General features: G+C 59.0%; 2 protein-coding genes across 6 annotated transcripts in view; one reads left to right on the top strand and one right to left on the bottom strand.

Annotated features, from left to right (window-relative positions):
• The window catches only part of DOCK6 (dedicator of cytokinesis 6), a 44,033-nt gene that overhangs the window by 6,553 nt on the left and 11,806 nt on the right, over positions 1-25,674 (top strand). For 2 of the 5 annotated variants that reach the window (XR_006298264.1, XM_043586572.1), the window contains exons 2-30: positions 1,075-1,162; positions 1,718-1,893; positions 2,154-2,222; positions 2,426-2,555; positions 3,699-3,911; positions 5,913-5,998; positions 7,545-7,611; positions 7,713-7,862; positions 8,772-8,852; positions 8,971-9,124; positions 9,288-9,415; positions 9,529-9,622; positions 10,029-10,191; positions 13,050-13,167; positions 13,252-13,322; positions 13,512-13,650; positions 13,738-13,839; positions 14,444-14,530; positions 14,896-15,127; positions 15,389-15,550; positions 16,222-16,385; positions 16,939-17,043; positions 19,066-19,158; positions 19,417-19,512; positions 19,732-19,872; positions 23,096-23,209; positions 23,311-23,481; positions 23,820-23,959; positions 24,050-24,219. Coding sequence is in view for 4 of the 5 variants with exons in the window: in XM_043586572.1 (XP_043442507.1) it covers positions 1,075-1,162; positions 1,718-1,893; positions 2,154-2,222; positions 2,426-2,555; positions 3,699-3,911; positions 5,913-5,998; positions 7,545-7,611; positions 7,713-7,862; positions 8,772-8,852; positions 8,971-9,124; positions 9,288-9,415; positions 9,529-9,622; positions 10,029-10,191; positions 13,050-13,167; positions 13,252-13,322; positions 13,512-13,650; positions 13,738-13,839; positions 14,444-14,530; positions 14,896-15,127; positions 15,389-15,550; positions 16,222-16,385; positions 16,939-17,043; positions 19,066-19,158; positions 19,417-19,512; positions 19,732-19,872; positions 23,096-23,209; positions 23,311-23,481; positions 23,820-23,959; positions 24,050-24,219 (3,704 nt within the window). In the remaining variant the exon portion in view is untranslated. The remainder of the gene's footprint in view (positions 1-1,074; positions 1,163-1,717; positions 1,894-2,153; positions 2,223-2,425; positions 2,556-3,698; positions 3,912-5,912; positions 5,999-7,544; positions 7,612-7,712; positions 7,863-8,771; positions 8,853-8,970; positions 9,125-9,287; positions 9,416-9,528; positions 9,623-10,028; positions 10,192-13,049; positions 13,168-13,251; positions 13,323-13,511; positions 13,651-13,737; positions 13,840-14,443; positions 14,531-14,895; positions 15,128-15,388; positions 15,551-16,221; positions 16,386-16,938; positions 17,044-19,065; positions 19,159-19,416; positions 19,513-19,731; positions 19,873-23,095; positions 23,210-23,310; positions 23,482-23,819; positions 23,960-24,049; positions 24,220-25,674) is intronic. The other 3 variants (XM_043586574.1, XM_043586573.1, XM_043586575.1) reach the window with 3 other exon arrangements.
• ANGPTL8 (angiopoietin like 8) lies at positions 10,291-12,089 on the bottom strand. Its single transcript, XM_043586588.1, has 4 exons — positions 11,708-12,089; positions 11,349-11,510; positions 10,699-10,808; positions 10,291-10,576 (listed from the first exon to the last, which is right to left on the bottom strand). The coding sequence occupies exons 1-4, from the start codon at positions 12,002-12,004 to the stop codon at positions 10,549-10,551; spliced, it is 597 nt and encodes a 198-aa protein (XP_043442523.1). The 5' UTR covers positions 12,005-12,089; the 3' UTR covers positions 10,291-10,548.

Below are 25,674 nucleotides of genomic sequence, written 5' to 3'. Positions count from 1 at the left end.
TTCAGATTCTGTGTGCCCCTCTCTGCCGCTCCCCGCCTTGTGCTCTCTCTCCCTCCGTCTCTCAGAAATACATAGCTTAACGTTTTAAAATATTTATTGAGTAGCTACTATATGCGGGGCTGTTGCTGGGGACACGTAGCTCTCGTCCTGCCTTCATAGTGACCCCGGGGGGGACCAGGGGTCTAGGAGCTCACAGCCCAGCCTTAGAGTCTTTGTACTTACCGTACCTTTTGCCTGGAATGTTCTTCCGCAGATAACTGTGTGGCTCTCTCTTCTTCCCCTCCTTCTAAGCTCAGCTGAAGGAATTGAGTGCCTGGGGGACCCCGGCCCCACCAAGTCCCAGATTCCTGTGCTGGCCCCCTCCCCCGTGGGTCTTCCCCCCTTCACCCTATCCTCCCTGCCTGTGAAGGCCGGCACAGATACAGGTGGCCCAAGAAGGCCACTGCACGGACCTTGGTTCCTGCGTGTGCCCTGCGGGTCCTCCTGGCCTCTTGACACATGCTCAGCGTTGTCTCCGACTCCCTGACAATGAGGTACAGAGTGACCCCTGAATGCCGAGCCCCCTGCTCGGCTCTGCACAGCAGCCTTGTCAGGGCCCTTCAGGTACAGATGGATAAACTGAGGCTCAGAGGCAGGAGTAACTTGTCCAAAGCCCCACAGCAAGGGTGGGACGGGGCGCATATTCTGGATGGGAGGCAGGGTGGACGCGGGTCCCCCAGATGAGGGAGCGGAGGTTGGGGACCAGGGAGCCGGCCAGCCAGGACTTAGACCCTTGGTGGGTGGCAGGGGTAGAGAAGGATCTGTGACCCTCATGCTCTGCCGGGAGCAATTCCTTCCATCTGTGCTTGGTGGGGGTTGGGAGGGCCCCAGGCCCAGCTTGGGGGTGGTCCTGGGACCTCTGGGCTGAGATCCGTGGATTCTGAAGCCTAGATTCTCCTGGTCCGTGGCCTGGTTTTTCCCTTCCACAGCCTGGATTTTCGTCTCGGAGAAGGGATTTATTGGCCCGAAGTGGAGTTCTCCGGGCCCCACTGCCCAAGTGTTCGTGTCCCCAGTGGCCCCCTTCTGTCCCCGCAGGACGGTGGCTGCGGAGGTACGGAAGCAGGTGTCCCGGGAGCGCAGTGGTTCCCCCCACTCCAGCAGACGCAGCAGCGGCTCCCTGGGGGTACGTGTTTGGGAGGTGACCCCTCCAGGACCCTGCTCTCTGGCCGACGTGGGGAACCCCCTCTGCCGGGCCTTGGTCACACCCGCCCCTCCCACTAGTGCCCGGAGGGACTGTCCCCACTCTCTTTCTCTGTGAGTGGGGAGGGTAGTCCCCTCGCTGCCTCCCCGTGGGTGGTCACCCTGAGGTCGCCCCACCTCCTGCTGCCTGGACCACCCAGATGGGGACCGGGCGGGGGTTGGGGGATGGGAGGTACTTCCAGCTGCTGGGAGAGGGAGGGAGCCTTAGGAATTGTTTCTTTGCGGCAGCCCACATGCCTTTCCTTCCAGCAGAGCCCTGCCCCTCCAGGCACAGGGTGTGATTTCCTGCCTGGAAAGAGGGGCGGGGCAGGCCGCTCTGGGATGCGGGTAGAGAGTCTGAGGTCACTGTCCTCCTTGGCTCCTCACAGCTCCAACACTCTCTATGGCTCCCACCGCCCTCTTACCCGAGCCCAAGCCCACGCTCACCCCCACTCTCAGCCCCCAGGGCGGGGGCCACAGCCACTCTGCTCCAACCCAGGTCCCACTGACCGAAGTCATTGAGCCCCTGGACTTCGAGGATGTGCTCCTGAGCCGGCCTCCAGATGCCGAACCCGGGCCCCTCCGGGACCTGGCCGAGTTTCCAGCTGATGACCTCGAGCTGCTGTTACAGCCCCGGGAATGCCGGACCACGGAGCCCGGGACCCCCGAGGACGGGTGCGTTCGGCGCCAGGCCCTCCTTGTCTGTAACTCAGTTCTGCCTCCATGCCCCTCATCAGCACCCCCTTTCCGTCAAGCTCCAATGGCCCCAAGTTCAACTCCTGGCTCGGCTGTGTGGCCTTGGGTGAGGTACCCTCCCTCTCTGAGCTTCTGTCTCCACTTCTCTATAACAGGCAGGGGGGTAGGACCCACCTCAGGCCACTGGAAGGATTAACACTGTGCCCTGCCTCTGTTTACCCTGATTATATTTTGTGCAGAAAGCTGGATGCCCAGGTGAGGGCCGCGGTGGAGATATACACGGAGGATTGGATCATCGCCCACAGGAGGTGGGTCTGGCTTGGGGGGCAGCTCGGGGGAGAGGGTCAAGAGGCCCGGTCTGAGCCCAGGAGAGCCCGTTGGACTAGTCCTCCTGTTTGTTGGCCGCTGTCCCCACAAGGACGGCCAGACTTCTCCGGTGGGTCTTCTCTGGTGTATTGCAGGGTGGGTGTGCCCTTCTCCCTGCGACCCACCCAGCCCTACCTCCTCCCAGGTACCAGCATCTGAGTGCAGCGTTCAGCCCCATCACCACAGAGACGCAGCGAGAGCGGCAAAAGGGCCTCACCCGCCAGGTCTTTGAGCAGGACACTTCTGGGGATGAGAGGTCCGGCCCAGAGGACTCGGTGAGGGAGCCCCGGGCAGGGGTCACCTTAGGGGTGTGTGTGAGCTCTAGGCCCCAGCTGTCAGTCCCATGTGATGGGAAGTGACCCAAACAGTCTCGACTCCAAAAGGAAACGTATCAGCCCCGTGGGTTAAAAGTTAAGGGTAATAATTATAAACATGTATTAAGTGCTTAGCGTGTACTAAATACTTTCTACTGGTCCTCATCTTTCATCCCGTGAGGCAGGGCAACACCCGTTTTGCCGATAAGACACCGAGGCCCAGGGGCGCCTGGGTGGCTCGGTCGGTGAAGCGTCCGACTTCGGCTCAGGTCGTGATCTCGCGGTTCGTGAGTTCGAGCCCCGCGTCGGGCCCTGTGCTGACAGCTCAGAGCCTGGAGCCTGTTTCTGATTCTGTGTCTCCCTCTCTCTGCCCCTCTCTCGCTCACGCTCTGTGTTTCTTTCTCAAAAATAAATGGTTTTTTTTTAAAAAAAGAGAAAGAAAGGAAGAAACCGAGGCACGGCGCGGTGATTAGGAGAATGTCACTGGCCTAGTGGGTCTTGAGCCGAAATTTTGTCAACCAATATTCACTGGGCTCCTACTTTATGCCAGCGATAATCCTACCAAGAATTATTGTTATCGTTTCCATTGTTACTGGTTTCAGATGTAGATGGGGAAGCTGAGGGCCTTTGAGTTGGGTTCAGGGACACAGGGTCACAGAGCTGAGTGGGAATTTGAACCAGGGTAGTCTGGCTCTGACCACAACCGAGTCTAGGAGGTGAGGCAGGGCCCTGAGCCAGTGACAGCTCCAATGGGAAGACCTCTCCCTCCCCTGACAACAGTGAGCAAAGCATCACGGAAGGCTCTCATTGGCCCAACCCAGACATGGCCTTACTTTGCCGCCAATCCCTGGGGCCGGCAGATGTCGTGTCCTGATTGGCCAGATGAGTACGTAAGCTTAGGAGTAGCCTCCTCCAACAATGGTAAAGGAGGGGCAGAAGGTTCTAGAAAGAGGCTTAGCAAAGCCTCACAGTGACCCTTGTCGTGGTAACCCCACCCCATGACCCTCAGCTTTCCCATCCGTTGATTGGGCATGGGGACGCCTCTGAGTGGGGGTGGAGGTGCATCCAGCTGGCGCTCAGTGCTTGCGCGTTCTCCCCTGGCAGGATGACCCCCGGCACTCCTCGGGCTCCCTGGATGACGCCCCTCGAAGCAGTGGGGCCTCTGGCATCTTCGACCTGAGGAACTTGGCAGCTGACTCATTGCTGCCCTCGCTGCTGGAACGCACAGCCCCTGAAGATGTGGACCAGCGGAACGAGGCCTTGCGGCGACAACACCGGCCCCGCGCCCTGCTGGCCCTCTACCCAGCACCCGATGAGGTGGGTGCCCACAGGCCCACACGGGCCCCGAGGCCAGTACCCATGCGACTGACCCTGTGTGGTATGTTGGTATCCCACCAACGTTCTCTGGTTGCCTGCTGTATACCCCCGTGTTTTTAAATTCGGTTCCTTTTATTGGATGCCTCCTACATGCCCTTATATTTATCCAGCCAGCATTTATTATTGGACACCTACCATAGACTCCTATATTCATTCAACCAATACTTAATATATGCCGCTGTATAGCCTTCTCTTTAGTCAAACAGTCTAATTGGGGTGCCCGGGTGGCTCAGTCCGTTGAGTGTCTGACTCTTGATTTGGGCTTGGGTCATGATCGTGGGATTGAGCCCCATGTTGGGCTCTGTGCTGAGCATGGAGGCCACTGAAGATTCTGTCTCTCTCGGGGGCACCTGGGTGGCTCAGTTAGTTAAGTGTCCGACCTCGGCTCAGATCACGATCTTGCGGTCCATGAGTTTAAGCCCCGCATTGGGCTCTGTGCTGACAGCTCGGAGCCTGGAGCCTGCTTCTGATTCGGCGTCTCTCTCTCTCTCTCTCTCTCTCTTCCTCTCTCCCTCTCTCCCTCTCTCCCCTTCCCCACTCACACTCTCTCAAAAATAAATAAAACATTTAAAAAAAAAAAGGTTTTTTTTTTTAAAGGTTCTCTCTCTTTCCTTTGCCTCTCTCCCCTTCTCATGCTCTGTCTCTCAAAAATAATTAAAATTTAAAAAAAAACCAATTTAATCAAGCTGGTATTTATTGAGCACCTACTATATATGACTATATTTATCCAGCTAACATTTATTGGGCACCTAGTGTATACCGTTTATTTTTATTCAGTGGCTTTTATTGTATATATACTCCTTTATTTATCCACCCAGCATTTATTGGGCACTTATTATATACCTCTCTATTCAACCGATGTTAATTGTATACCTATTGTATAGTCCTTTATTTACAAAATTTTTTTTTTAATGTTTACCCATTTTGGAGAGAGATAGAGAACGTGCGTGTGTGCACGTGTGAGCCAGGGAGGGGCAGAGAGAGAGGCAGACACAGAATCCGAAGCAGGCTCCAGGCTCTGAGCTGTCAACACAGAGCCTAACTCGGGGCTCGAATCCACGAACTATGAGATCCTGACCTGAGCCGAAGTCGGACGCTCAACGGACTGAGCCACCAGGTTCCCCTATAGCCCTTTATTTAATCAAACAGCATTTCAGCAATTAATATGTCTCCGGTACCTGTATTTATCCGACCGACTTTTTTTTTTTTTTTTAAATAATCTCTGTGCCCAACTCAGGGCTCGAACTCACCTCCCTGAGGCTAAGAGTCACATCTGCACTGACCGAGCCAGCCCCTACCAACTAACTTTTATTGGGAACCTAGTGTAGACACCTGTGTTTTCATCCAGCCATTTATCAAGTGCTTGCTGTATACTCCTACGTTTATTCAGCAGTATTTGTCGGGAGCCTAGTATATACCCCTGTGAATGTCCAGGCAGTGTTAATCTAATGTTTTCTGTATACGTCTGTGTTTATCCAACCAACTTTGAGGAGGTGCCTACTGTATACTTCTGTATTTGCTTGACCGACACGAATGGCAAGTCCTGGAGGTACAGCCATGAACAGGGTAGACTCCGTCCCTGCCCTGTGGAGGAGAGACCCTCCTACCAAGAAATTGCAACCCAGATGGAGTAATGTCATGATGAGTCGCCGGTAATTGGCCCTCACGTGGCCCTCTGGGTCCCGGCCATGTGACATTGTGAACACCTGGACGAGGTCCCTGCTCAGGCCTCAGGGATCAGGGAGGAAGTGCCCGCTAAGCCGCCACCTGGACGATGACAAGGAGGGGAGAAGAAGGGGGTTCCAGCCTAGGGCAATGGGATGTGCCAAAGCACAGAGACAGGAACTGAAGTCAGGTCGGGGGGCAGAGCTGGCCTTGGGCCCCGCGTTCCAAGCCCTTCGTAACGGATGTGTCCCAGCTGCCCTCCCCGGTTCTTGGCAGGATGAGGCCGTGGAACGCTGCAGCCGCCCCGAGCCGCCCCGTGAGCACTTCGGACAGAGGATCTTGGTCAAGTGTCTGTCGCTGAAGTAAGTGTGCTGCCCCACGCCTCCCGCCAGACCCGCGAGGCCCCGCGTGGGGTATGGTGCGGGCACACACTTGGGGCCCGCTACTCAAGCCAGGCTGTTACCGAGTGCGGCCCTGGGACCCGTGAGGTCATCCGTGCGCTTTGAGGTGGGAAATGACTTCCTTTTCTCGTTATTCAAAGCCACCGGGTCCTTAAGCGCCAACTATGTGCCGGGCTGCGTTCTCAGCCCTGCACACGTACGACCTCCAATCTTCACCACAACCTTGTGAGGTAGGCGCAGGTGGGGAAACCGAGGCACAGGGTGGAAGTCACTGTGCCCGAGATCACATGACTTAGGAGGCCAGAATCTGGTACTGGCTCTGCCGGGACCCAGGCCGGAGGGGGCGCTGGTGACCCCGGACCTGACTTCTAGCTGACCGAGGCCCCCTCCACATCAGCCCCCCCCCCCCCCCCGGGAAGCAGCCAGAAGTGCGTGGGAATTGAGCTGAACAGGATGTGGCCTTGGACCTAAGCCCAGCACTGCCCCTCCCCACCCTGAGTTCCTGCCTGGATGGGGGCAGGAAAGGGAGGCCCTGGTGTGGGCTGAGGCCCGTCCCAAGCAGTAGGGTTGGGAACCAGCTCTTTGAATATCCAGTCATTCAACAAACACTACCTACCGTATCCAGGACCTTGTAACCGTGGGATGACCATACAGGGCCCTCTGGGTGGGAGGACAGGGCACACCTGAAGGCTGGGAGATGTCTGGAGAGGGGAAAAATGAGGCCAAGAGGTGGGCGGGACGGAGCCCTGTAGGATTTTGTTTTCAGCACACTGGGGAGCCTCCAATTTTGAGGTGTTTTTTTTTTTTTTTTTAATGTTTATTTTTCGAGGGAGAGAGACAGAGTGTGAGTGGGGAAGGGGCGGAGAGAGAGGGAGACACAGAATCTGAAGCAGGATCCAGGCTCTGAGCTGTCAGCACAGAGCGCGACGCGGGGCTCGAACTCACGATCTGTGAGATCCTGACCTGAGCCGAAGTCAGACGCTTAACCGGCTGAGTCACCCAGGCGCCCCTCACATTTTTAAGTTTTAAAATGCTTCCTTAGGGCTCGCATGGTGAGTGGGGGCCAGCAGGGCAGAATAAGACGGGACGGTGGTTACAGGGACGGTGCAGGCAAGCGAAGTGGGAGCTCAGCCCACGGTGGCTGAGGACACCCCAGAGAGGGGGGCACAGCGAGGCCCAGGAGGTGAGAATTTCACGATGAGTGGCACTCTCTTGGCAAAAGCTTCCTCCATCCCATCTGAACAAGGGCCGTATTTTTGGGGGAAGGGCTCTGTGTGAGTTCCTGGGGTGGGGGGGGCGGGGGCTTAATGCCTCAGTTTCCCTATTTGCAAAATGGGACAGGCTTTTCCTGGAAGCCCGTAAGCAGCAATTCTTTGTGGCCCAGTGGAAATTAGACGCCCCCCACCACGATGCACCAAGGCTGGGCCGGGTCTCAAGAGGGACTGGGGTGTGTGGATGGTACAAGCATTAGGGACAGCCCCTGCCAGAGAGTCCCCGTTCACCGTAGGTTTGAAATCGAAATTGAGCCCATCTTTGGCATCTTGGCCCTGTATGATGTGCGGGAGAAGAAGAAGGTAGGAGCCCCTTTCTTCCCATTCCTACCCCGACCCTCCTCCGTGTTGCACCGCAGTGGGCTTCCTGGAGGTGGTGGCCCAGCTGCTTTTCGTGTCGCCAGATCTCAGAAAACTTCTACTTTGACCTGAACTCGGACTCTGTGAAGGGGCTACTGCGGGCTCACGGCACCCACCCTGCCATCTCCACGCTGGCCCGCTCTGCCATCTTCTCCGTGACCTACCCCTCACCTGATATCTTCCTGGTCATCAAGGTGCCTGCTGGGGCTGGGCCAGGGGGGTGATCATGGTAAATGCCGGATAACGGTAAACGCAGTGTGGGCCCTGTTCTCATGGAAGAAGATGGCCATGCCATCAAGAAGGGTGATGAGTGTGTTGTGGGGAAAGCACAGGCAGCCGGGCAAGCCCGGAAGAGGCTCCTCACACGACCCAGGTGGGGAGAAATCACAGAGGGCTTCCGTGGAGAGGTGGCAGCCAGGCCAAGACCCATGAGTGGGCGGCCTGGGGAGAAACGGCATCCTGGCCCGTGCAGATGAACATCTGAAACTTTTTTTTTTTAAGTTGGGAGTTTTTCAGTTTATCAGGGGAAGAAAGACGTAGTTGGCACATCTGTGTGAGATTTTCTGTTTCTAGGAGTGATCTCAAATTTCCTTCCCCCAAACGTTCTATTAGGTTACGCTAACGGGCATTATTTGTGCACCTACAGGCAGGCACGGCTCATGGTCGGTCAGGGTACGCAGGGCTTGCCACCTCTAATCCTTACAACAGCCCCACGAAGTGGGGGTTGCCGTGGCCCCCCATTTTACAGATGGGGAAACTGAAGTACACCATGGGTTAGGGACCTGTTCGGGCTCCCATACCCTCCAGGTGGTCAGGACTGGAGTCCAGCCATGCTTGGAGTGGCCTCTGTTTATACTAACAAAACTATAAACGTAGGGAAGTTACGGAGACGGGGGTTTGGAGTGGGTTCAAAGCATGGGGAGGGGCAGCTGGCGGGGCAAGCCAACTCTTGCTCAATCCCGAGGACAGTGGGAACCATGGGAGGTGTTGGAGCAAAAGTCCTAGCTGGATGGAGTGTCTGAGGGCCTGTGAGGGGTCCAGGTGGGAATGGGGTGGGAGGCTGGGGTCCCAGCAGCGCCTCACTGGCCCTGCCGGCCCCCCAGCTGGAGAAGGTGTTGCAGCAGGGGGACATCAGCGAGTGTTGCGAGCCATACATGGTGATGAAGGAGGTGGACACGGCCAAGGTAAGCAGGTGGAGGCTGAGCAGGGTGGCGAAGGGGTCACCGGGCAGGGCGGATCCTGGAGTCGGTAGGCCTGGGGCACTGAGCACTTGGGGGCTTGGGGGGGGGGGTCTCCCCACAGAACAAAGAGAAGCTGGAGAAGCTGCGCCTGGCAGCCGAGCAGTTCTGCACCCGCCTGGGCCGCTACCGCATGCCCTTCGCCTGGACCGCCGTTCACCTGGCCAACATCGTGAGCAGCGCCGGCCAGACGGACCGCGACTCGGACTCCGAGGGAGGTGAGGAGGCGGGGCTGACGGGCCAGGGGCGGGGCTACCGGGGAGGGGACGATGCGCCCTCTGCTGGCTGGACTTGGTACAACGTTGAGTCCCTGCGTCTCTCGGGCCCTCCCCGCCTCTCTTTCATCTCTGCCGCCTCCACCGCTGTCACCACTTCCCCTAGAGCGCCGACCTGCCTGGACTGACCGCCGCCGTCGGGGGCCCCAGGATCGGACGAGTGGTGGGGATGACACCTGCAGCTTCTCCAGCTTCCGCCCAGCCACGCTAACTGTCACCAACTTCTTTAAGCAGGCAGGTGTCATGGCCGTGGGGCTGAGGGAGGGGTGCCCAGGCACAACCCCTGTCACCCCACTGTGGGCGCACAGGTCCCAGGGACCCAGTTTACGCGGGCGTGTCCCGTGCAGGAAGCTGAGCGGCTCAGCGATGAGGACCTCTTCAAGTTCCTGGCTGACATGCGACGCCCATCCTCTCTACTGCGGCGCCTGCGGCCCGTGACTGGTGCGTGCCACACCTCCTAAATGAGAGGTGTCACTTTCACGCAGTCACTCAACAACCCACACTGAGTACCTGCCGTGCCAGGCCCTGGGGACCTCGCGGTGACCATGATACACAAATCCCTGACTTCAGGGATCCCCAATGGGAGTCATAGACATGAAACATAATAAGACAGATAGTGGGTCAAATGGGGGACATGGTGGCGGTGGGGACCTGGGTCCCCAGGGCAGAGGTGATCAAACGCAAGGGCAAGGTACAGCAATTGAGGATGCCCGCTGGCCTTAGCACCTGAAGGACAGCCACTAGGGGGCATTATGGAAAAGTCAGAGCTCTGATCCTGAAGCCCGGAGAGGGTGGGGCTGGGCTGGGAGGCTTCCAGGCAGGTGCAAACCCCCTACTCCCTCCCCAGCCCAGCTCAAGATCGACATCTCCCCGGCTCCCGAGAACCCGCACTTCTGCCTCTCCCCGGAGCTGCTTCATGTCAAGCCCTACCCAGACCCCAGGGGCCGGCCCACCAAGGAGATCTTGGAGTTCCCAGCCCGTGAGGTCTACGCCCCCCATACCAGCTACAGGTACAGCCTCCAGGGCCCAGCTGGGCACGTGAATGGGGGTATCCGTGCATCCTGCAAAGCAAGGTACCTTTTCTCCCAGACGCACAGAGACACGCAGAGTGAGATGGCACTACTCCGCTTTAATGGGGCGGGGGGCGGTGGTGTGTAAGCATGAAGGATCACATGTCCTGCCTCCACCCCTCCACGACGGGGCCATGTCCTCTGCCTGTGTCCCCGCCCGTTTCTGTCTCTGCTCCGTGGCCAGAAGCACCCTGGCCGACCCCGGTGGACAGGCAGCTCCTTGTGCAGGGGCCACATGGGGCACGGAAGGAAGCGTCCCTCGGTGTGTGACTGGTTCTCAGTTCCACGCAGGCAGGCTCAGGCTGGAAGCGCCGCCGTGTGGAGTCTGGGGCGGCGGGGGGGGGGGGGGGGGAGATCAGGCTCAGCCAAAGCAAAGGGGTCCCCACCCAGCTGCCCCGCGCACCTGCCGTCAGGCTGTCCTGTGCGTCCAGCCCCCTCCAGGCTCACCTCTCCTGGATCTGATGCAGCCGGTGCTGCTGTGCTGCCAGTTCCTGCCTCTGTCGCTGCACGTGGCCTGTGAGGGCCCACACGATGTGGCTCTGCTTGTCAGCGTGGGCCTGCGGGGTCAGGACGGAACCCTCAGCCGGGGCCGCCCCACCTCCATCCCCCGACGCCGCCCGGGGCCGTCTGCCCCTCAGACTGTATCCGTGTGACCTGGCCATTCACTGCTACTCTTTGGCCTCCACTTCCCCATCTGTTAAACGGGGATGAAATGGGACTTGCTTCATGGGATCGTTATAAGTATGCTATGGGTTATCAAAAGGCAGGGCTGGGTAGCTCCTGGGCGCTCGAGAGACAGACCCAGTTACTCTTAACCGTATACATTGATTGAGTCACTTCCATGGCCCCTGTCCCATGCGGAGCATTTTGTCTGTATTGAGTCCCTGTCTCCGCTTTGAGACGTCAGTTGTCACGCTTGTTTGCAAATGGGGAAACTGAGGCATGGGAGGGGACAGGGGTTTTGCCCAGGGTCATATAGGTTGGAGGCCATGGCACTGGGAGACGGACCCGGGGATAGGTCGGGGACTCAAGGCTCAGAAGCAAGCTCTGCCTGGGAAATCAGAGTCCCAGCTCCACCAGGGCTGGGAGCCTCTTACCTTCAAGGCCTCAAATTCTTGTTGGGCATGGCCCAGCCAAGCGCCCCTCAGCTGACCTTCCAGCCGCAGCATGCTCTCCCGCAGAGCCCGCTGTCCCTGTGCCGCCTCCCCTAGAGCCTGGGCCGTGGCCTCTGCTTGGAGCTTTAGGGCATCCTCTTCCATCTGATCAATAAATAGTGGATGTTAGTAGGATGATCAACCTGTCTTTGTTTGCCTGGGACTTGCCTAATTTTAACACTGGAAGTCCTGTGTTCCTGGGACCCCCCCTCGATCTTGGGCAAACCCAGACAGTCGGTTACCTTAGGCACTTGTGCTGCAAACTCCTATCTACCCCACGGTGCCCCAAGTGCAGTGCCCACCTGCATCTCCAACAGGCTTGTGCGTAGCTCCTGGGCTGCATCCCGGCCCCGGCTGACCTCCTGCCCCAGAAGCCCCAGTGCGTGGCCATAGAGGCCCACGCTGTGCCCAGCCTTTGTCAGCCGTGCCTCTGTGGCCCTGTATACGCTGTTGAGGGCCTGACCCAGCTGCAGGGTCCCGTGGAAGAGTAGGGTCAGCTCCTCATGTTGTGCTGGCTCCAGGCTCCCCACGGGAGCTGCAGACGAGGGCCAGGGCTCGGTGGCCAGGGCACACAGCAGGCACAGTGCGAGCACGGGCATGGCTGAGGCTCTGAGGGTGCGGCCACGGCGCCACTGCCGCCACCTTTTATGCCCTGACACCCCAATAACCCCCGGTCAATCGTTAACCGGCCAGCTGCGTGCCCCGTGTTGTGCAAGGGCCTGGCGGTGGCGCGACCGTTGCATCAGGCGAATGTCCGGCTGGGCCACGCTGAGATCACGCTGGCTGGGGCTTGGGGCCAGGTGTGGACTGGGGGGCACTGGGAGAGGATAGGCCCAGGCCCCGCGGGGGGAACCTGAAGCTCTGAGCCTCGGCTTCCCCACCCGTGGAAGGGGTGACAACAGTAACAGGCCAGCAGAAGCAGATGATAATAGTGCGCGTCTTGGCGCCGACGGTTTCCCCAGATGGGTTTGCTGCTGCCGTTATGGTAGCTGACTTGCTCACACCCTTGCCGCAGGCCTGTGATGCTGGGCTCTGTGCTGGCCTGGCTGCAAGCTGGGGTGTGGGGCAGGGTATAGGTGTGGCAAAGACTCTCCCGAGGCCATACGGCCTGGCTCCAGGACCCACATGTGCCCCGGAGCAGTGCCAACTGCTGTTTTGCTCCCTGGATGACTGTGGGGCATGTGCCTCTATTCCACCCCCCCCCCCCCCCCCACTTCTGATTCTGGCCTCAGTGTCTCCACCTGAGAGATAGGCCTCATAACCCTAGTGGCTTCTCCCGGGGGAAGGGCGGTCAGGCCCCTGAGCCCAGGGAGGGGTGGGTCAGCCCAGGCGGCTGCCTGGGCCACTTTTTGGAACCCTGAGCCCGAGCACCCATCTGTCCCTGCTCGGCACCTCCCCACGCCTCATGAGCGCCCCCAAAGTCCCTCTGGGTCCCCACCCTCTGCTGCACTGTCCCCCCACCTATGCTCTAAGGGTGTCCACCTGTCCCCCGCTCTCTGCCAGTCACATCTCCCGCCTGGTGCCCATAACCGCCCCGCCCTCAGCGTCCCAGCTGCGTGGCCACTCTCCCCCCCGTGTCCCAGGCCCGGCTTGTGCCAGTAGCCCGGCCTCTCCTGTCCCTCTGATGCCCCCCTGCCCCCGCAGGAACCTGCTGTACGTGTACCCGCACTGCCTCAACTTCAGCAGCCGCCAGGGCTCCGTGCGCAACCTCGCCGTGCGAGTGCAGTATATGGCGGGCGAGGACCCCAGCCAGGCCCTGCCGGTCAGTGGCCGGGCCTGGGGGAGGAGGGCGGGGCGTCCCGGGTGGGCTGTCCCCGGCAGGCCCCTCACGCACGCCCTCCCCCAGGTCATCTTTGGCAAGTCGAGCTGCAGCGAGTTCACCCGCGAGGCCTTCACGCCGGTGGTCTACCACAACAAGTATGCAGGGACAGGGGACGGGGGACAGGGGACAGGGGCAGAGGAGGGGAGCAGGCCACCTCGGGAGACCTCGTAGGGGAACCGGAGGCAGGGAGCCGACAGTGGGGCCGGGTGGCACCGGGGTCACACTCACAGGAGGGGGTGGGGAAGGCAAGGGGGCTCCCAGCCCCCAGCAGACCCCCCTGGCAGGTCCCCAGAGTTCTACGAGGAGTTCAAGCTGCGCCTTCCGGCCTGCGTGACCGAGAACCACCACCTGCTGTTCACCTTCTACCACGTCAGCTGCCAGCCCCGGCCGGGCACCGCACTGGAGACCCCCGTGGGCTTTACCGTGAGACCCCCGCCCGCCCTCACCCCCACACCCCCAGCCCGCCTCCCCTCTGGCCGGCCCCATCGCTGACCCCTGGCCTCTCCCCAGTGGATCCCGCTGCTGCAGCACGGCCGCCTGAGGACCGGCCCCTTCTGCCTCCCTGTGTCCGTGGACCAGCTCCCGCCCAGCTACTCCGTGCTCACTCCAGACGTACGTGCCCTGGCAGCCGCCCCCCAGTGCCTTGTCCTCTGATGACACCCCAGGCTCCCGTCTCATGGTCCGCCATCCGTGCCCTGCCTTCCTTCCCATCAGTACTCCCGGGATCCTTGTTGTCCTCTGTGACGACCTCCAGGACCCCTCGTCACCCCCCAGTACTGCTTTTGTGTCTCCTGCTCCGTGCGTCCCTCCGTGTCCCCCTTTAGCAATCCTGCCTGCCTCCCTGACCACGATCACCCCAGGAGTACCTCCAGGGCCCATCCCCCCCATGAATGCTGTCACCCTCCCACTTATCCTTGAGCTGTCATTAATGCCCCGGGAGCTTCAAGTCCAAGAGCCCATACGCTCTTCCCTGATTCATTCCCTTCAATAATATTCACCCCGGGCCTCCTTTCCTTGTTCCCCCGTTAGTACCCCAGGCTTGCAGCCTACCCAGTGGACCCCCATAGCGCTGCCTCCCATCTGCACCCGCACCCCCCTGGGCTGGGCAGGGGACCCAGCTGCTCCCCCGGGGGGGCTCTGCTCTGCCCACAGTGTTGCAATGGCTGATCAGTGCGGGAGGGCTGGCCAGTCCCCACCTGGTGCGTTCCTCCCGCAGGTGGCGCTGCCGGGCATGCGCTGGGTGGACGGCCACAAGGGCGTGTTCAGCGTGGAGCTCACTGCTGTGTCCTCTGTGCACCCCCAGGTAGGGGTGGGGGAACCCAGGAGTCCGGCCCTGGAGTTGAGCAACAGCTCCCGCTGACCGGGGAGGCCTGGCCTCGGGCCACGGACGTGACTTCGGTCAACTAGGCCAGGCTCCCAGGGAAGCTGCTGACTCAGCCATGCCAGTGACCATCCCAGCTGGGGCTTTGGCCCTTGGTCGCTCCCCTTCTCTCCTCCCTCCAGCCGGTACCCCTCTCTTTCCTCGTTTATAGTCCGTTCATTGATCCCCGGCCTTGGTCTTTGGCCCACGGAGCACCCCGCATCCCTGCACCCCCGCAACCCCCTACGGTCTTCCCCGACATGGAGCCCTGGCCCCACCCTGCTCACCCCAGCTCCTCCCACCCCCAGGACCCTCACCTGGACAAGTTCTTCACTCTGGTGCACGTCCTGGAGGAAGGGGCCTTCCCGTTCCGCCTCAAGGACACCGTGCTGAGTGAGGGGACCGTGGAGCAGGAGCTGCGGGCCAGCCTAGCCGCACTGCGCCTCGCCAGCCCCCAGCCACTTGTTGCTTTCTCCCACCACGTGCTGGACAAGCTCGTGCATCTGGTCGTGCGGCCTCCAATCATTGGCGGCCAGATCGGTGAGCCCTCAGACCTCAGTTTCCCCATCTGGAAAAGGGCCCCTCAGTCCCCTGGTCCCGGGCGACTTCCTATAGCTCACCTTCCTTTCTGGCCTCAGTTTTCCTTTCTGAAAAGTGGCTCCCAACCCCCCGGGCCCAGAGCAGGTCCACTGTGACCCTTTGGTGGCCACACAACCCCTTGGAAAGGTGGGAGATAAGAGGTTCCTTGGGGGAGGCAGGAGGCCCAGGGCTCTGGAACTTGACCTGTGCTCTGCCCGGCAGTGAACCTAGGTCGTGGGGCCTTCGAAGCAATGGCCCATGTGGTCAGCCTTGTCCACCGGAGCCTAGAGGCTGCCCAGGATGCCCGTGGTCACTGCCCGCTGCTGGCTGCCTATGTCCACTACGCCTTCCGACTGCCTGGCACCGAGCCCAACTTCCCAAGTGGTAAGTGTTGGTGGGAGGCCCTGGGGGGGCAGGAAATATCAGGGAGGAGAGCGTCCCAGTCAGAGGGAATGGCATGTGCAAAGGCCCAGAGGCTGTGCAGGCCTTGGCAGGTTTGGGCAGCTTGCAAGAGAGGAGTTGTGGTCTCTGTTGCTTGACTGGTGGCTCATTCAGCCGGTCAACAAGCATCTTCAGTAGCTTGCGGCAGAGACTCAGCTAGGCTGCCCAAGTTAGAACTCCCAGCTCCGCCTCCTACAAACCCTGTGACCTCGGGCAAGTGATTTCACCTCTCGGGGTCTGTTTTCCATTTGTTAAACGAGGATCATAAGGGCAACCCCATCATGGGGCTGCTGGTAATATTAAATGGTACGGCGATCCATATAACATGGGTTCAATAAAGTTGGGTTCTTTTCTGTTTGCTAAGTAATTAGCAATAACCACGAACGCCTCTGAGCACTTACTGTGTGCAGGCACTGTTCTCAGTGTGTTTCAGTCTCCCCCAAATCACTATGAGGAGGCAGCCATTATCATACCCATAATCATACCCGTTTACAGGTGAGGATCCCTGGAGGCTCAGAAACAAAGCAACCTCACCAAAGACGGCTGATTGGGAAGGGGCAGGGGTCCGCGGGACATCAGGGGCAGGGGGCTGACCATATTCCCTCCATCCTCAGGGGCCCCTCCAGTGGCGGTGCAGGCTGCCACGCTGGCCCGTGGCCCTGGCCGCCCCGCTAGCCTCTACCTGGCTCGCTCTAAGAGCATCAGCAGCAGCAACCCGGACCTGGCCGTGGCCCCTGGCTCTGTGGACGACGAGGTCTCCCGCATCCTGGCCAGCAAGGTAGGGTGCGGGGACCCCAGGATCTCTAGCCTCAGTGGCCACTGCCGCCAGGTGGGCGGGTGGAGGATCTTAGTTTTGACAGAGGAACAGAGGACAGAAAACGCCAGACAACCAGCATGGATGAAAGCTCGAGTCTGGGCGGCTGCACGGCTGGTCTGTGGCTGTCACAGCTTGGGAGCTGTGACTCAGACTTTGCCCTGGGCTCCATACTCCGAGGCTGACCCGAGGCTGGGCGGCTGGAGGTTGGCCTGCTTGAAAAAAGCAGCGTGTGCTTAGTGGAGCAGGTGCGTATATGCGTGTACCCCATGCGCGTGTATACACGAGTGCGTATACTCACGTACCCCACGCATGTATGGGCACGGGGCACATATATATGTGCGCTCCACGCACGTCTGTGCACAGGGAGCGTATGCGCGTGGACCCCACGCACGGACGTGCACACACCTTTTCCAGGGTTGCGTGTATGATCCAGGGCAGCGTTCACGCTTGGTGTTTCGTGCTGCTCTCCCTACCTTCTGCCCATGGATTCCACCTCCTACCCGTGTATCTCCAGGGTATCGACCGCTCACACTCCTGGGTGAATTCTGCTTATGCTCCAGGAGGCAGCAAGGCTGTGCTGCGACGGGCACCCCCTTACTGCGGGGCCGACCCCAGACAGGTGCCCTCCCTACCCGCCCCTGCACGTGTGTGACCCTCATCTCAGCATGAGCCCCTCCCACCTTCCTGGCTGTGGCCCACTAACCTAGGGGGGCTGCCTGAAGGAGGCGGCAGACCCCTTCTGCCTTTGCTCAGGGGCTGTAGTGTCAGTGTCGTAGGCATCACAGTCGTCTGAACCAGCCTTTTGCTGCCCTACAGACCACAGCCTCAGGCAGAGACAGAAGGGACCGGGCGGTATGCAAATAGCATGCAAAGGGTATGCAAAACCAGCCACTATAACCTCACTGCCTGCACTGCATGGCCTGTACATGTCCTCCTTAATCCACTCTGTTCAGGAGACTCAACTGTCCCCTTGATGTGGCAACCTGAATGATGCCAAAGGGCCAGGACTGACCCTCTGGGCTCTCCCATCCTGTTTCAGGCAGACGGCAGCTCCCTCCACTCTGTCCCTTCCCAGGGATGTGGTGCCGGGAGGGGCTTTGCCTTCAGACAGACCTGGGTCCTCAGCTCTGGGCCCGCCCTGGGCCCGGGGCTCCGAATTTTCAGATGTGGTAAAGACTCCAGGTGAAGTGTCCAGCTCCGCGGTCTCGAGCCTGGGAACGAGTTAGGGCATCACAGGCAGGATCTTCTCGGGCTAGGTCTCGGCCCAGCCTGGCCCCCACGCTGCCAGATAGCCTTGGAGACAGACACCGACCGAACACACACACGAGTCTGTGAGCGCAGGATGTGAAAGCGGGGAAAAGAAACGAACAGAAGCGAGGCCACCCGCCTCCTCCTCTCTGTGGTCTGGGGGGGGGGGGGGGGGGAGCCTCTCCAGGGAGGTGCCATTTTTGCCGGGACCTGAAGGGTGAGACGGAGCCAGTCAGCGAAGGGTGGGTGTTGCGGGTGGAGGAAAAGGCACATGCAAACGCTGGGACCGAGCTCAGAGTCCCTGGCCACGGACAGCAGGCCGCAGGGGGGGGGTTTCCCTGCACACTTGGCCCCACACCTCGTTCCAGCTCCATGCCCATCACCCAGGCAACCTGCACTGAAGGCAGGTGGGGGGCTGCTGGCAGCACGGGACCTTGTAGACAGTCTTCTCCTGAGACTGCTGGAAATCTGGGTTCAAGGGCCCTGCCAGCCCCCTCCCAACATCTTTAACTGGGCCTCCCCCAATGCCCTCAGTTCTCCCGTTGTCCTGTTGTCACCTCCTAGATGGTCTCCAAGGCCCAGGAGGGTGTGCACTCCAGGCAGGAGGGGACACTGAGTCTGGCCTTTGCCAGTGGGTGGCCCATTTAGTGTGTTCTGAGGGGCCGGGGCCCTGCTGGGACTGTGGGAGCTGGGGGTCCCTCGAGTGCCAAGGCCCGTGCAGGTTCCAGGGGTGAGGCCGGCCCCATCTCCGGGCCTCCCGTCTTTGCCAGCGGCCTCATCTCCTGACCAGCAAAGGAGGAGGGGGGCATGGGTCCCCATCCCCATTTCACAGATGGGGGCACCGAGGCCGTGCAAGGCTGCAAGCAAGGCTCAAACAGGGCCGGGCCTGGAACCCAGGGCTCTCGGCTGCTCCCGCTGCGCCTCACCAGCACCTCCTCTCATCTCTGTCCTGTTCTTTTCCTCTTCTGTCTCCTCTGTCCTCGCTTTGACCCCATGTCTATACTCCACTCCACTGTCTACACCCTCTCCTCCACCGTGGTGCGCTTCTCCATCCACCCCGACCTCCCCGAGTCTCTCGGACCGCACCCTCCCTCTTCCCCGTGCCCACCCCGCACCCCATTCCTTCTGCCGCCTTCGCCCATGCTGGGTGTGTGCCCGTGTCCCGTCCACCCTCGCCGACGGGCTCCTGTCCCCATTCTCGCCTCTCCCGTCCACCCTGCCGGGCACCGCCTTCTCTGTCTTCACTATGCTTCTCTTCCCCTCCGTCACCCACCTTTATCGTTGTTACCTCCGCTCTCGCCTCCATGCCACCTCGGCCCATCCACACGGACTCGCCTGTCCCCCGTCCATACTGCCTACATCCTCACTAACCCCCCCGGCCATCCCATCCTAGGCCATCGACTGCAGCTCTAGCCGAACTTCTTTCTACCTCGAGGGCTCCTCCTTGGCCCCACCGGCCACCCAGCCGAGACCCACTGTGCAGAAGGTAGTGGGAGGGAGGGGGCGGGTGACACAGCGTTGGCCCCAGAGCGCCTTGTCTCCCCCGAAGCCCAGCAGGGTCTAGAAGGCCCAGGGAAAGGGCATGCTGACTCCTTCTGCTCCCTCTCCTCCTGCATGGTCTCCGGCTACACTAACCCCAAGCCATGCAGCTGCACCCCATCCCGGTCACGCCCCCTCCCCCCCACCCCGAGGAGGGAACGGGGCGGGCCCCTCAGCTCCCTGTGACCCTTGCCCCCGCCCCCAGCTGCTTCACGAGGAGCTGGCCCTGCAGTGGGTGGTCAGCGGCAGCGCCGTGCGAGAGACGGTCCTGCAACATGCCTGGTTCTTCTTCCAGCTCATGGTGAGACACCCTCCTTCCCGCCCGAGGGACACCAGGGGAGGCCCTCTCCTCGGGAAGCAGCCCTCTGAGATTGCCCCCAGGACCCCTTAGGGCCACCTCTAGCCCCTCCGCCTTGCTGCAAAAGTACCACTCCCAGCCCCTCGAGCCCTGCCCCCTTCTAGTGAGCCCCGCCCCCAGTCCAGTCCCTCAAGACCCCCTCGGCTCTCGCCCCGCCCCCAGGTGAAAAGCATGGCCCTGCACCTGCTTCTGGGCCAGCGGCTGGACACGCCCCGCAAGCTTCGCTTCCCTGGGCGCTTCCTGGACGACATCGCGGCCCTTGTGGGCTCTGTGGGCCTGGAAGTCATCACCCGGGTATACAAGGTATGAGGGAAAGGGCCTCAGTGGGAGGGGTCTGCGAGAGGCCGCAGAGCGGGCCAGGCGGGGAACCACGAACCCCCTTTGCCAGATCAGTCTGTTCACTCAGCATCTATTTCTTGAGCACTAACTGTGGGCACAGCCCTGCGCTGGATGCTAGAGACACAGCAGTGGAACAAAACAGACCCAAATCTATGTGTTCGTGGAGCTGATGTTTCGAGGAGACTTGAGGGAGGGGAAGGAGCACTGTATGCCCTGTCTGGGGGAAGGGCCTTCCAGGCAGTGGAAACGGCGAGTGCAAAGGCCCTGAGGTAGGACCGTGCCTGGGCTGTTAGGGGAGCAGTTAGGAGGTAAGTATGGCTGGAGTAGACTGAGCAAAGGTAAGAATGGGAAGTTGATGAGGGTGGGAAGGCGATAGAACAGATCCATTAGCCCTTACTACAGTGCTGGAATATAGTAAGTGCTCAATAAATGGACATCGATGTTCTCAGACCTTGATGATTGTCCAGGTCCTGGATCACTAATTCCGGTGTTAGGAGCTTGGCAGGCAATAATAATAATGATAATAGTAGCAATATTGGGCATTTGAGTGCTTACTGTGTATCTTAAACACGTTAGATGGACCATATTAAACTCTCCCAACTACCCCCGTGAAGTCAGTATTATTGTTGCCTCCATTTTGCTGATGGGGAAACTGAGGCAGAGAATGACTGGTCACAAGCCGATACCACATAACTCAGAAGGGGCAGAATGGGGATTTGAACCCAAGCCACCTTCTCCAAAGCCCACGCCCTCACCACCTGGGGAGAGTGAGGCTTCTGATGGCCTGGAGGGCATGTACCCATTAGCTGTGGCCAGGACACATGACTTTTAAGGAGAAATGGGACTTCTGGATTTGATAAGGAACGTTCCAGATTTTTGAAATGCTGGCCCAACCCAAGTCAGCCCTTGTGCAATCTCCCGCGACCTCTGGGCTGGTCTCAAAGTTCTCGACCTTGTTCCACTGGGGCCTCCCCAGGGGCTATCTTCCCAGGGGCTGAACCAGATTGTGAGGAAACGTCCCTCGGAAAGGGCTGCAGAGAACAGCAGCCCCGAGAGGCAGCATCGTCCCAGCTGCCAGGGAGGCATCAGTGATGGGCCCCAGTGGTTTCATTGCTTTATTTGACATTTTCGCGAGCACTGACTGTGTCAGGCTCAGCGCACAACGAAGACCCAGTCTCTGTCCCCACCATGGACTCGGAGCTAAGGCAGGTTTGTGTTTTGTGTTTTGGGGCTGCAGGAAAGTGAGGGCCACCGAGGCTACCTTGTGAAGCCACAGAGTGGCTCATGAGAGCACGAGGGCAGAGCAAGCATCAGCCAGGAGCAGCCTTCTTGCTGTTCCTCACATTTTCCAGGCACGTCCTGCCCCAGGGCCTTTGCACTTACTATGTTCTGGGCTCCGGATGCCTTTCTCCTCTTGGCTTTCTCTTGTCTTTGGGGATTCTCTCGAAACAGCACCCTGTTCAGTTTCCTTCAGAGCACATGGGAGTATCTCCAAGTCTTCTATTTATTGTCTGCCTCCCCCCACCTAAGACTGTGAATTGGACAAGCAGCAGGGACCATGTCTGTCTGGTTCACAGGACTTGGCACATGGAAGATGCTCCCCGTATGCTTCTTAAAATGATTGCTGAGAGTGTACCAAGTAGGGCAGAGGTTAATGTGCCCAAACATAATCACAAGTGGTTTCGATGTGACCAAAGTTGATTTCTGAGCATAGGTGGGTTGCAGGGGGTTCCACAGGGTGGGCCTGGCTGGCCATTGCGGTTCAACGTGGTACCTGCCCCATGATGTGTGACGAGGGGGTGGGAACAGGAGGACCTGTCCCTTCTGTTTAAGCGACCGTATCACTGCTTCCCAAACCCCTTTGGCCAGGATGTGGTCACATGGTTATCCCCAGCTACACGGGAGGCTGGGAAATGTAGTCTTTACCCAGCTCTGAACTCTGAAGAAAGATTCCAGTACTCTGAGAGGGGAGAGGATTTGAGGGGAGTCAGCAGCCAGTTTCTGCCATCCATATTGTGTTGTTGAAATCGAATGAAAGGAAAAATAACAGGGTTCTTTGGAAAAAAAATTTTTTTTAACATTTATTTATTTTTGAGAGTGAGGGGTGGAGGGGCAGAGAGAGGGGGACAGAGGATCCAAAGCAGGCTTCGCACTGTGAGTGCAGAACCCGACGCAGGGCTCGAACCCATGAGAACCGTGGGATCATGACCTGAGCTGAGATCAAGAGTCTGAGCCACCCAGGCACCCCTCTTTTTTTTTTTTTTTTTTAAGATGACTTTACTATATATATATATCTTTTTTTTTTTTAATTTTTTTTAACATTTATTTATTTTTGAGACAGAGAGAGACAGAGCATGAACAGGGGAGGGTCAGAGATAGAGGGAGACACAGAATCCAAAACAGGCTCCAGGCTCTGAGCTGTCAGCACAGAGCCCGACGCGGGGCTCAAACTCATGGACCATGAGATCATGACCTGAGCCGAAGTCGGACGCTTAACTGACTGAGCCACCCAGGCGCCCCTATATATATCTTTTTAAAATGTTTACTCATTTTTGAGAGACAGGGTGTGAGCAGGGGAGGGGCAGAGGGAGAGAGGGAGACACAGAATCCGAAGCAGGCTCCAGGTTTGGAGCTGACAGCACAGAGCCCAATGTGGGGCTCGAACCCACGAACTGTGAGACCGTGACCTGAGCTGAAGTCAGAAGTTCAACTGACTGAGCCACCCAGGTGCCCCTTTTATATTTTATTTTTTAAAGTTAATTTGCTTACTTTTGAGGGAAAGAGAGAGGGAGTGGCAGAGAGAGAGGGGTAGAGAGAATCCCAGGGAGGCTCTATGCTGTCAGTGCAGAGCCTGACGTGGGGCTCGAACTCACAAACTGTAAGACCATGACCTGAGCGGAAATCAGGAGTCAGGCGCTTAACCCACTGAGCCACCCGGGTGCCCTGAAAACAGTGCTCTGAACAGAGTCCCGAGGAGTGTAGACACATAACTGTGGGGCCCGGAAGGGACAGTCAGAGGAGGACAACCAGGAGCGCAGAAATGAAGGCACGTCAAGAAGCCCCAAGGCCGTGGGGCAGTGAGGCGGGTCCTGGAGGTCCCTGGTGGCCGTGGTGAGAGCCAGGCCCAGTGTGGAGACTGAGGCCCGTGGGACACGTGGGCGCGGGCTGACAGACCCTGTGCCCCCAGGACGCGGAGCTGGCCGAGCGCCTCAACGCCAGCCTGGCCTTCTTCCTCAGCGATCTGCTGTCCCTGGCGGACCGAGGCTTCGTCTTCAGCCTGGTCCGAGCCCACTACAAGCAGGTAGGGGCGGCCCGGCGGGAACAGCGCACCCGCAGGTGACAGGGCAGGGCGGTGGGCGTGGCGGGCCGAGCAACGTAACGCACCGACCCCCTACCCCGCAGGTGGCCACGCGGCTGCAGTCGGCCCCCAACCCAGCGTTGCTGCTGACCCTGCGCATGGACTTCACCCGCATCCTGTGCAGCCACGAGCACTACGTGACCCTCAACCTCCCCTGCTGCCCCCTGTCGCCTCCGGCCTCGCCCTCGCCCTCCGTATCCTCCACCACCTCCCAGGTGGGCCGGCCTCTCTTCTGGCTCCTCCCCTTGACCTGTGACCTCTCGCCTGAACCCGTCTTCTGTGGGTCCCTCAGTTGTCCGCTTCACAGTGGGCCTGACCCCTTACCTCTGATCCTTCACCTCTGCCCCTCCTTCTTGCCAATTTCTCGCGAGGACGGGCTTCTCCTTTCTCACCCCTAAATCCTCGCTCTCAACCAGGGTTCCATTTGCTGTTTCTCAGACCTCTGACTCCAGGCCCTGACACCTCACACGTGGGTAACTCCAGTCGCTGGCCTCTGACCCTTGACCCCTGACCTCCTGCCATCCCCGCTTCCTCCTCCTCCTCCCCTCTGCAGAGCTCCACCTTCTCCAGCCAGGCCCCAGACCCCAAGGTGACCAGCATGTTCGAGCTGAGCGGGCCGTTCCGGCAGCAGCACTTTCTGGCTGGGCTCTTGCTGACGGAGCTGGCGCTGGCCCTGGAACCTGAGGCCGAGGGGTGAGCACAGGCCCCCCTCTGGCCCCCGGGGCTGGTGGAAAGGTCCAGGGGCCACGCCCACCCCATCCTGAGCTCCTCCCTCCCCGACAGGGCATCCCTGCTGCACAAGAAGGCCATCAGTGCCGTCCACAGTCTGCTCTGTGGCCATGACGCTGACCCCCGCTACACCGAGGCTGCCGTGAAGGCCCGTGTGGCCGAGCTGTACCTACCCCTGCTGTCACTCGCACGGGACACGCTGCCACGGCTGCATGATTTTGCTGGTCAGTGGGCCGGGGGCAGGACGGGGTTACCCGATCCAGGGGCTGGATGGATTCCGGCGAGCTCAGGTCAGGGAGGACGGGGGAAGGGGAGGGGGGCGCAGGGTTAGGAATAAAAGTGCGGGTGGTGGGGTCAGGGGAGGAGGTTCAAGTGCTGTCGTGGGGCCCAGGAAAGCCATTGGCCTCTCTGAGCCTGTTAACTGGGGACAGTGGTGGCCTCGGCCACTTCCTAAGGTTATGTGAAACTCTGGGGAGCGCATACTGGGGCAGTCACCCCACCGTAAACGGGAGTCGTTACTCTAACGTGATCTTCTAGGAAGAGAATATGAGGAGAGGAAGGTGGGGAGCATCGGGCGAGGGGGTGCTTGGAGCCCCGTGTTCATTCATTCACTCGTGTTCCACATTCACTGGCACCTGGGGGACAGCGTATAGTTGGAAACACAGACTTAGGACTTCTGGGTTGATCCCCTCTGTCGTTTGGGGGAAATTCTCACTCTTCATCTCTTGAATTTTTTTTTTTCCTGCCTCCTTTTCTCGCCTCTCTCCTTCTGGGACTCCAATTACACGTACGTTCGACCTCTTGATCGCATCACATGTGTCCACTGTGCTCCGTTCTGTTTTCCATTCTGTTTGCAGTTGGGCAACTTTTCTGTTCACCTGTATTCAGGCTCTCTGCTTATCTCTTCTCTGGCTGCGTCCAGTCTTTTGAGTTTTCAGATGTTATCATTTTCGGCTGTAAAATGTCCATTTGATTTTTTTTTTTCTTTTTTTGTAGATTCCAATTCTCGATTGTAATTTCCCAGCTTGGTAGCCGCGTTTGTCCGTCTTTTCTGCCACTTTATGGTTTAAAGTCCTTGTTTGCTAACTTCAACATTTGGTAGTGTGTGTGCCTGCTTCTGTTGTCTTTTTCTTCCTTGTCCATCGTATTTTCTAGCCTCCTCCTTTGTCTTGTAATTCGTTATCGTATCCTGGACATTGTATGTAAAGGAAGCATCGTGACTGAAGCAATGTCCTCTTTTCCCAGTGAGGACCCCTCTCTCCCTCTCTTAGGCAGATGGGATAAGGGGCCGATCACCTCAATCTGGTCAGGGACCGAGCTAGGTTAAGCTGGGCTGGAGTGTTAGTTAAGCTCAGTTAATGTTCTAAGACTCTCTGGGGCGAGACCAGTTCTGTATTTGTCGGCAGCTCCTGTCTCTCTGATGAAACTTTTTTTGAGGGGAGATATGAGGGCTACTCTTTGAAGATCATAGAGTTTGGAGCCAGACTATTTAGCTGAAGATCCTAATTTACCTTGCTGCGTGACCCCAGGCACGTGACATAATCACTCTGTGCCTCAGTTTCCTCATCCATAAAGTGGGGGTGATAAGAGTATTTGTGTTGCAGGGTTGTTTTGAAGATTAAGAGTTAATATTTTCAAAGTGCCTACGGTAGCATCTGGCACATCGGAGACTCTATGTA

The sequence above is a fragment of the Prionailurus bengalensis genome, chromosome A2, assembly GCF_016509475.1.
Source record: "Prionailurus bengalensis isolate Pbe53 chromosome A2, Fcat_Pben_1.1_paternal_pri, whole genome shotgun sequence".
In the NCBI taxonomy this organism is placed as follows: domain Eukaryota; kingdom Metazoa; phylum Chordata; class Mammalia; order Carnivora; family Felidae; genus Prionailurus; species Prionailurus bengalensis.
Note: the sequence above shows the minus strand (reverse complement) of the source record. Positions and strands in the feature narration are given on the sequence as shown.

Coding starts and splice junctions, on each gene's coding strand:
- ANGPTL8 (XM_043586588.1), bottom strand. CDS start 12,004: ATGCCCGTGCTCGCACTGTGCCTGCTGTGTGCCCTGGCCACCGAGCCC. Junction 10,809..11,348: donor AAGAATTTGAGGCCTTGAAG/GTAAGAGGCTCC, acceptor CTGACCCCGCAG/GCCCACGCTGACAAGCAGAG. Junction 10,577..10,698: donor CTGCATCAGATCCAGGAGAG/GTGAGCCTGGAG, acceptor CCGCCGCCCCAG/ACTCCACACGGCGGCGCTTC.